This window comes from Pelobates fuscus, chromosome 5, assembly GCF_036172605.1.
Source record: "Pelobates fuscus isolate aPelFus1 chromosome 5, aPelFus1.pri, whole genome shotgun sequence".
Classification (NCBI taxonomy): Eukaryota; Metazoa; Chordata; class Amphibia; order Anura; family Pelobatidae; genus Pelobates; species Pelobates fuscus.
Genome location: NC_086321.1, coordinates 32263466 through 32273199, shown reverse-complemented (window position 1 = coordinate 32273199; position 9734 = coordinate 32263466). Strand labels below are relative to the sequence as shown.

Here is a 9734-nt window from a genome sequence, read left to right as displayed (position 1 = left end):
ATAATATAGAGCAATTATATTTCTACCACTATATATGTTTACACACTATTTTTTGGTCCATGCATCACTCCAGGGACGCTATGTCTCTTTTCTACACAAGCTGTTTGAATATTCTGCCATATCTTCGTATGTATCTGCGATCTAACATAGCAGAATATCACTAAGGCAACATGCTCGTGGTTACACGCGTCGCCATAGCGACGACTCCATACCTCGCGTGATGACGTCACGGAAAGAGGGCGGAGCTTATAACACATACACGGAAATGGGCGGAATTATCACGCACATGCGCAAATGATCCAGCAGGACGCCGGTTTTCACACGTAGCACCTGAATGGGATACACACGTTTACACGCAGCACCTGGGGTGAGTTATATTTCTTTATTGCACTTCCTATATAAACAATATGGTTTTAACGTGTATTTGTGATCCTGATGAAAGTCCACAAGATGGACTGAAACGTTGATCTGTCTTAACCTACTGGAATAAAAGTTATATTTTAACGGAATCCGTGAGTGCCACCAACCATTTTTTCTATTTGGATATCCAAGCCCTGGTGTTGCACCCGGTTTGGCTACAGTGAAGCCTGAGTGCACGGTATTATTATATATATATATATATATATATATATATATATATATATATATATCCTCGAAACAGTAAAATGGTACAATCAAAGGCTTCTCAATGAATGTCACAGGCACTGCCCTCTATGAGAAACCTTTGATTGGACCTCAGCGCGGCTCCCGTATCGTCAGATGTAGATGCACCAAACAGCGCCAGGCTGCTGTGCCCGGCCCTGGATTAGAGCAAATAAAATGTATTTTAAAATACTCTGAGAGTTTTCCAAGGGATACATATCGAATTCTGCCAATAGGGCATTATTTTATTAAAGTGACAATCCAGGCACCCAGACCACTTCTGCCCATTGGAGTGGTCTGGGTGCCAACTCCCACTACAACAAACCCTGCAAATGTAATTATTGCAGTTTTCATAGACTGCAATATTTACCTTGAAGGGTTAAGTCTTCCTCTAGTGGCTGTCTACTAGAGGAGGACTTAACCCTTCAAGGTAAATATTGTCTACTAGAGGATACTTCCATGTTTATAGAACATGAAAAGTGTGTTATAACGTCGCTGGACGTCCTCACGCTATGGGAGGACCTCCAGTGTCGCTGAAATCCCCATAGGAAAGCATTATTTAATGCTTTCCTATGGGGAGGTCTAATGCGCGTGCGCAGCATTGCTGCGCATGCGCATTAGGTCTCCCCCGCCACCGGCTGAGCATGCTCAATAGGTCTCACCCGCCGCCGGTCGCGCATGCTCAATAGGTCTCCCCCGCCGTGGAGCGTGGGCAGATCCTGAACCAGCGCCGAGGGACATCGTGCTGGATACAGTTAAAAGTCACTGAAGGGGTTTTAACCCACTCAGCAGCCCGGGATGGGAGGGAGAGGGGACCTGCAGTGGCAGGAAAACGGTTTAACGATTATAACATTTTTGTTTGCAGAAGAGGGGTCAGGTTTGAATAGATTAGCTTAAAAAAAAGCAACTAATTTTGCATTCTAAATGTGAGGTACAGTCAAATTACTAATAATAATAAATATCAATGAGTTAATCCAGTGTTATCTCTCCTCCTATTCACAACATTGAAGTCAATCAATAATGCTTTAAATACAGCTGTTACAAAGAAAAGAAACCATAAAGAATGATATGATTTATTTCCAAAATCTGCATAAAAAACTATTATACAAATAAAAAAAAAGAGAAATATTACAATGTAACATAATACGCTACAACATACAGACTTTAAATAGTATTAAATGTTGGTCCTTCATGAAGGAGATAAATCCCAAAACAAAAAACACTACTACACATTCCAGGAACATCGTGGAGAGCATGTTGATATCACGGCAACATCTGCTTTCGGACTTGCTATACGTCTCCAGTCATTATGGAAATGAATTCCTCCTGGTTAACTACATATGGAAAGGGAGGGAAAAAAAAAAAAAATATATATATATATATATAAGAGGTGCCATTATAAGAACACACAAAAAAAAAACTTTTTAAACAAAAAAATAACATTTTCTCTTAATATTTTTGCATTTCTATAACAAAAGCATAACTGTCATCTAAGTTTTCTCATATATATTTATACATTGTCTTACTAGGGGCTGATACAATTAAAAAAATTATAATTTGTGAATAAAACTTTTGTAAACAAATTAAGAAGAGTACGTGATTCCTGGAGCCAGTCACACATGACGTTTTTGAGTTGCTGCTGTCATCTAACATGTTATTTAAAGGTAATTTCTAATCTTACTTGCTGGGGGACAGACTGCCATTGTAGGTTCTACAATCAGATGCTGTAACTGTACCCAACCTACTTCTCAAGACTCTGATTCGGTCATTGTCCTATTGCAACACAACTGGAAAATGTCAAAATCACAGACTGTTTGTGTGTGTCTTGATAAGAGATTTGGGAACAGATAGGATAAAGCATGTTATATGGCAAGGACACTCATGCAGGTGTCTCAATGGTGGTTAAAGAGTGACACGACGCCTGAGCATGAGGAGAAAGGGCAGAAGGAGATGTGTATCAACACTGGTTTTCTGTCAGAGAAGGGAACAGGTTACCAGTGATTTTTATACTTGTGCAAAAATGTGTTTGAATTAATTCATCCAAATAAAATTCCTGTCAATCAATACCAGAATGAACCGATCCTGAATCAATCTCACCTGTAGACCCAACAGGTAAAAACAATTTAGAATCGATTACAAGGAATTTTATTCGGAAGAATCACATAAAACTAAATTCTGCGCATGTCTAGCGAGTACCGCTGCCTCCATTTCACAGAAAAGCACAAGAGGGTTAATGAGTTGCCTGCAGGAAAATGGTGGCTTCAGATAGTCTCTGCTGTGATCTTGTGAAGAATGTTTAGCATGCAGATCAGATACATGCTTTCGTCAATGGTGTACAAGTGAGTGGAGCTTTATTACCCAAAAGGAACCCAGTATGGGCTACAATAACCTAGATAAGCAAACTTATACAGGTGTTTGTTTATGCATTTAATAAGCAAAAATATAAAAATAACAAAGCTTGTATGACACAGAAAACTAAGTAGGCATCTAAGGGGTTAATCCGGTGGGAATCACATGTTCTAAAATCGGTGGTTTAGGTTGTGTTGTTGTTGTTTGTAAGTAAATTAATTGTAATCAGTACAGCCTGCCACTTTGAGTTACTGCTGCTCAGACACTCTGTCACCAGGGGTGAGTGTAATGTAATTAAACATGTTATTGATTACTTGATCAAATCTTATCAGTTATTGGTTATGTTTTATCGTCCGCTTGTGTTTTCCTATATAAACAGATGCCTCCCTTCAATTCAAGTTTCCACAATTTTGCCATAATGCTTTGTGGAATATGCAGAATCACACAAAAAAGTGTGTTTCAGGCATAATGTCACATATCTGCATGCTCTCTTACCAATAGAGGGAGCTTTTGCCCAGTTTATCCATTTAAATAAACAACATGAACCAACAAGGATTTGTTCTGCAGTATTGGACTGCCGAGGCTCAATCAAGATGGCTGCACTGTTGGGGCCAACAACAAAGAGCACCTGTATCCAGCCACCCATGCATCCTCTAGTGGCCTTTGACCGGCTCTGTGTGATCTTCTGGTCTAAGCTCTGCACTCGTGGACTGACCTACGATCTTGCTGTAAGAGCGGTGGCTTTCTGGATCCGCCCTGCAACCAGGCGCCCTTGTATGGGTATCCACCTCGAGCCTCCAGAGCGGAAAAGAAGACACCAAAGATTGTTATGGCGGGAAACAGTGCCATGTTACCTGGGCACACGCATTCGCTCTTGTTGATCCAAAGCTGTATCAACAAGCAAGCCCAACCTGCATACAACTCATCTGCCCCAGAGGCCTCTGATCAGCGATGCTCAACTCTGCACCTACGGGCTGAAGCCGACTGCCGCGTTGATAAACAGGAGAACATCTTGCCGACGTGTGATAAAGCTGGGGCTGATCCAGAGGGCTCCATCAGAGGGGCCAACAGTGACAGGAAATTCCCATTAATGGGCATAGGCTGAAGCGCCCACTATTCTTACTCACAGTTGGCATGCCTCAATACTAATCGTGAGCACACTGTATCGGTTGTCACTATATATAACCAGCTTACCATAATACCCCATTAGGTAGCCATCTCAGTCTATATCTCCAGTGGTTAATATATCTTGCTCCATACACACATATCTATGTATTAGCTTATGTATTCAGCCACTCAGCGACAGACATGTAATTCTGACATGTTTTCGATACTCCCAAAATACAGCTACTCTTGCTTACTTATCAATCTAAGCTTAGTATAAACCTGTTGGAGCACCAAACATAGTTTACTTTTTTACTGTTTGCATTGACCCTCACATATATCTCTTCTATATTACTATAAAAATGTGCATGTCCCTCATATGTCATAATAATGCTTTAAACATTATTATTGTTGCATGCTTATGCTGCTGTGGCATAGTACGTTTGCCTGTACTCTTTTCTATATGCACAACCAAAATAAAGAATAATTAAAAAAAAAACTTAACTTACTTTCCCCATCACCATCTTTATCAAACTCTTCAATCATAGCTCGTAATTCTTCATCGGTCATATTTTCACCAAGTTCTCGAGCTACGCGTCGGAGATTTCGCAAGCTTATCTTGCCTGAGTCATCATCATCAAATAACTTAAAAGCCTTTAGCATCTCTTCTTGTGGATCACGTTCGAGTATTAAATCTGTTACTAAATAATAAGCAAAGACAGATATCAAGCAATGAGATTAATGTACATTTTTTGTTCTTGAAATTATACAAACCATCATTTAAAAAAAAAAAATAAGTAAAGCAAAGGGGAATACTCTGCTTATGAGGGACGTATGGGATTTATTTTTATGGTGCAGTATAATCTCTGGTAACAAACACATAAGCTTTACACTGTCATTTGCAAAGAGCAAAAAAAAAAATCTTCAAAGCTATTTTGGTAACTTAATGGTCATTAAAGAGGTCTTTAATACCATTATCTTTAATACCATTACACAAATCTGGGCAGGTAAATAAAATTAAGGGAGACTGCCATAAAAAAATAAATAAAAACGCTAATAAAGCAAATTAACCCCCTTCCCAACTCCACTACATCTAATTAACCATCAAATGCCCCTAGGCACCCCCTATTACCTTTTATTTCAACTTTATTTTGTCCCGGGACCTAGGTCCTGGGCGCAGCCATCTTTGTGTGGGCAGATGAAGGCCCCGTGGGACACGCCATCTGCCCACACTAAATAGCGCTTTGAAATTCCCGCGCATGCCCAGTAAAATACTTGTGCATTCGCTACTGTCCTAAATTCAGACGGGAATTTCATCTATTAAGTTGTCAGAAGGATGAATGAATGCATAGAAATTTCACATGACCGAATGTCAGTGTTCGTTTGTTCTATTTCTTACGAGGAGATAGATACGTGTGGCTGCTCAGTTTTGCAAAAAGAAAAACTGAAGCCCTCCCCCATTTAGGGCCCCCACCCAACGCGCATGGGTAACAAGCCAGGGGAGGACAATAGGTCCCCCCCCCCATTGTCACTTCGGGCCCCCACCCGCCTATCATGTTGCGTAGACATGTCACTATTCATGGCATAGCAAGTAGGGGCAGTATCACTTATTTACAAAAACTAAGTGATCTTTAGTTAGTATTAGTAAAGTTGGCTTAAAGACCAATTTTGGTCTTTCAGCCTTTTGGTAGATGGCTTCCTATTACCGTTGGAATTAGGGAGCTATCTAAAAGCGGCTGCAAGAATTTCATTCATTCTAATTTCGAAATAAACTAAAAGTACCGAAAATTCCTATGACCACAGGAAGTGGGTCAAAGCTGGTCATGTCCCTAGTTTGTCTTAGGTTTTAAAAGAAAACTAGATCAGGTAGGAAGAAAAGAAAAGGCGATTGGGGAAAGTTACGTTCGGCATGACAGTGCAGCTTTAAGGACACTTACCAACTTCGTTAAAATCATCAAATGTTATTTTTCCTGTTGTTTCATTGTCATAATCCTTTAGAATTTTTAGAACATCCGCTTTTTTAACATCAAACCCCAATGCTCTCATTGCTACCTGTGAAAAACAAAACATGGAATGTTTGTTATCTCACAATTGGGGAAATTAATATATACAACCATTCATTAACACAACCTGACAATCCATACACATTTTAAATTAAGAGTAAATGTTTAGTCTGGCTACTAGCTCAAGACCACAGCCTGTTTCCTAATCTGCCCAATCCCCCTACCCAGCTGGCACTTAACCTTTCTAATCCCCTTTCCCAAGATGGAACGAAATTTGCTACCTAATCTCCTAGATTTAAAACATTGTTGTTTTTGTCAGATAGTATATAAATTGTATTTAGCAGTTAAAGAGCTATATATATCAGAATTTTTTTTTTCACAAACAGAAATTCTAGTGCCTTGTGCCAGTGGAGCAGCACTATGTTTACTCAGGGATTATCCTTCTTAATTAATTAGTAGAAAATATCAAGAAAAATAGTCTCAAATACCAGACCTTTCCAGCCTAGTGAGTGTATACACCTGAGTGATAACACAGTAACAATATATTATGCTTCAGGGAAATACAGGAAATATTTGTATGGCTTGATATATTGTTACATTGTTAAAGGGACACTGTGGGCACACAGACCACTTCAGCTCATTGAAGTTGCCAAATCCCATCACCCTTGACCCTGTAATTATTGCAGTTTCTATAAACTGCAATAATTACCTGCTAGGGTTAACTCCTCCTCTAGTGGCTGTCTACCGGAAAGCCACTAGAGGGGCCGTGGGGCTTGAAGGCGACTTTTTGGTCGCCTAAAACAATACTGGACATCATCATGCTATGCATGAATAGTTCCAGCAGCACCCTTCTGCACAACGGGAAAGTGGGGAGCCTGACAAAGGGAAAAGCTATAATGCCAGGAAAACGAGTAGTGGGAAGAGATCTGTTATTTCAGACTATTTATATTGATATTTTTGGTACCCTAAATGATTTTGGCATTGTTGCCAATAAGACCTGCTTAACAAGTTTCTATATTTAGGTCAGGAAAAGAAAAATTGCTTTTTAAAAGCGTCTGTCAGTACCACATCAAAAATTGGTGTTTTATAAAGATCAAGTCTTTATAAAAATACTCAATATTTGTGTTCGAATTTAACTAAACCCCAGACTGGCTACTTTGGACTAGTATTTTCCACCACTAGACAAAAGGCAAAGCTACAGTTTGTCAAGCTTGTCGTTTCCCGTAGATGTCATTAGTGACGACTGTAGAAAATCTGAGGGCTATCCAGAGGTTTCTGAATATTAGCGGTTTTGGTAGTGGCTATCCATTGTATCCAAATTATCAATACTACCGGAGGTGCTGAAAACAAGCTCCTCCATTGTCTGAAGATCCACCATCCTAGTAAACCAAAGCCTCAAAGACAGGGCATCAGATTTACGCCACATCAGGTGGATTAGTTCGTCAGCAGTGTTTATGATTCTACCGATACCACTAAGGTATGGTGAAGAAGGAATGACGCTGGCCGAAAAGGAGAGGGGTGGTCAGTGAACCTCTTAAATCAGGTCATATATCTTTTTTCCATTAGGAGGTTACTCCTAGCTCCCTCTCTGTTCTTTTTACAAGATCTGTCCTTCACACTTGGCAGTCAGCATAAAGAAAATAAAGAAGAAATTCAAATGTCTCTATTCCTCCTTCTCATTTAGAAGGGTTGCCCAGGCTCTGCATAGACTGAGGTAGATCGTGATGCAATTTGTTGTGATATAAATTTAAAAGGGAATAAAAGCATGAGAGGACAGAAGAAAATAAGAAAAACGTTAACACATACTAGATGTGATTTTTAATGTTTAAGATGTGATTTCTTGTAAAGCACCTGCTTCTGTTTGATAATTATTATCGTCAGTAAAAAGAATATATGTAGTGCCTGTGGATGAAATTTCACGTCACCATGAAAAATACATAAATAACATAAATAAAACACACACACACGATTCAAACACCACAAAATCCTATCGTGTGTGTATGATCTCACACTATGTGTTACATTCTCTATAGCCAAGTTTATTTTCAGAATTACTCAAAAAAAACATTAAATGTTACCTTGAGTTCATGGTAGTCTATTGCTTTATCCTTATCAGTATCAAATAATTCAAAGGCATCTCTGATTTCCTGCTTCTGCTCCTCTGTCAGCTCTCTGCGCTTCTTCTTTTTGGTTTTGTCAACGACCAAGTCTGTCCTAAAATATAAAGACAGAAAGTGAACATTAACCATTAAAGTGAATGAACCTGGGGGTCATTGCCCAGTTTTGCAAAGGGTAGGAGCCTAGATATTTAAGAACTACAACTCCCATGATGCTAAACCTGCGGAAAGGCTAGCAGAGCATCACGGGAGTTGTAGTTCTCTGATGCTGATAAGCTGTAAGCGGTTTATTAATCTCCATGGAGTCAGGGCCTGATCGGCTTGACAGCACACACAGGGGTTATAACGATAATTCTCCCCGGTAACAGAGCGGCTCCGGGCCGGCACTCACCTCACAGCCAGGCTCATGGCGCCCTCCTCTCCGCCTTCCGACACCGGATCCAATGCAGACACCGGGAGAGAACACAGCAGCACACAGACAGTTAGCTCCGCCCTGTAAACAACTTAGCGCCTTCGCCATTGGCTGAGGGGGCATGACCCCTCCCCTTAGAAACGAGCCCGGCTTGGAAGACAGCCCGCGATCTGATTGGTCCACTTCGCTTTCTTTGCTGTCGCGCGTATAATGACGTCACGGCTGGCGCATATAAAGATGTCACGCTAGATCGCTCGATAGGGCGAGTCAGTGGTAGGATGAAGATCTGATGTGAGGCGGTTACACAGAGCGGGAAACATGGGAGGCTGTGATGGCGTCAGCCTGGGCTGGTTATTATCCTCCCAGTGGGGTATATTGATAGATGGGCAGTCCTGGCACACTATGCAAATCACTATTTTACTCTTTCTTATCACTGTATATTGATAGATGGGCTGTCCTGGCACACTATGCTAATCACTATTTTACTGTTTCTTATTATCACTGTATATTGATAGATGGGCAGTCCTGGCACACTATGCAAATCACTATTTACTGTTTCTTAGTATCACTGTATATTGATAGATGGGCAGTCCTGGCACACTATGCAAATCACTATTTTACTGTTTCTTAGTATCACTGTATATTGATAGATGGGCAGTCCTGGCACACTATGCAAATCACTATTTTACTGTTTCTTAGTATCACTGTATATTGATAGATGGGCAGTCCTGGCACACTATGCAAATCACTATTTTACTGTTTCTTATCACTGTATATTGATAGATGGGCAGTCCTGGCACACTATGCAAATCACTATTTTACTGTTTCTTATCACTGTATATTGATAGATGGGCTGTCCTGGCACAGCCTGGCACACTATGCTAATCACTATGTTACTGTTTCTTATTATCACTGTATATTGATAGATGGGCAGTCCTGGCACACTATGCTAATCACTATTTTACTGTTTCTTATTATCACTGTATATTGATAGATGGGCAGTCCTGGCACACTATGCAAATCACTATTTTACTGTTTCTTAGTATCACTGTATATTGATAGATGGGCAGTCCTGGCACACTATGCAAATCACTATTTTACTGTTTC

The 9734-nt window shown here is 40.2% G+C and overlaps 1 protein-coding gene across 1 annotated transcript; it reads right to left on the bottom strand.

Moving 5' to 3' along the window:
* Positions 1-1701: 1701 nt before the first annotated feature.
* Positions 1702-8729, bottom strand: CETN3 (centrin 3). The gene is made up of 5 exons (XM_063456754.1): positions 8607-8729; positions 8177-8312; positions 6033-6147; positions 4605-4796; positions 1702-1976 (listed from the first exon to the last, which is right to left on the bottom strand). The coding sequence occupies exons 1-5, from the start codon at positions 8621-8623 to the stop codon at positions 1933-1935; spliced, it is 504 nt and encodes a 167-aa protein (XP_063312824.1). The 5' UTR covers positions 8624-8729; the 3' UTR covers positions 1702-1932.
* Between the last annotated feature and the right edge of the window lie 1005 nt (positions 8730-9734).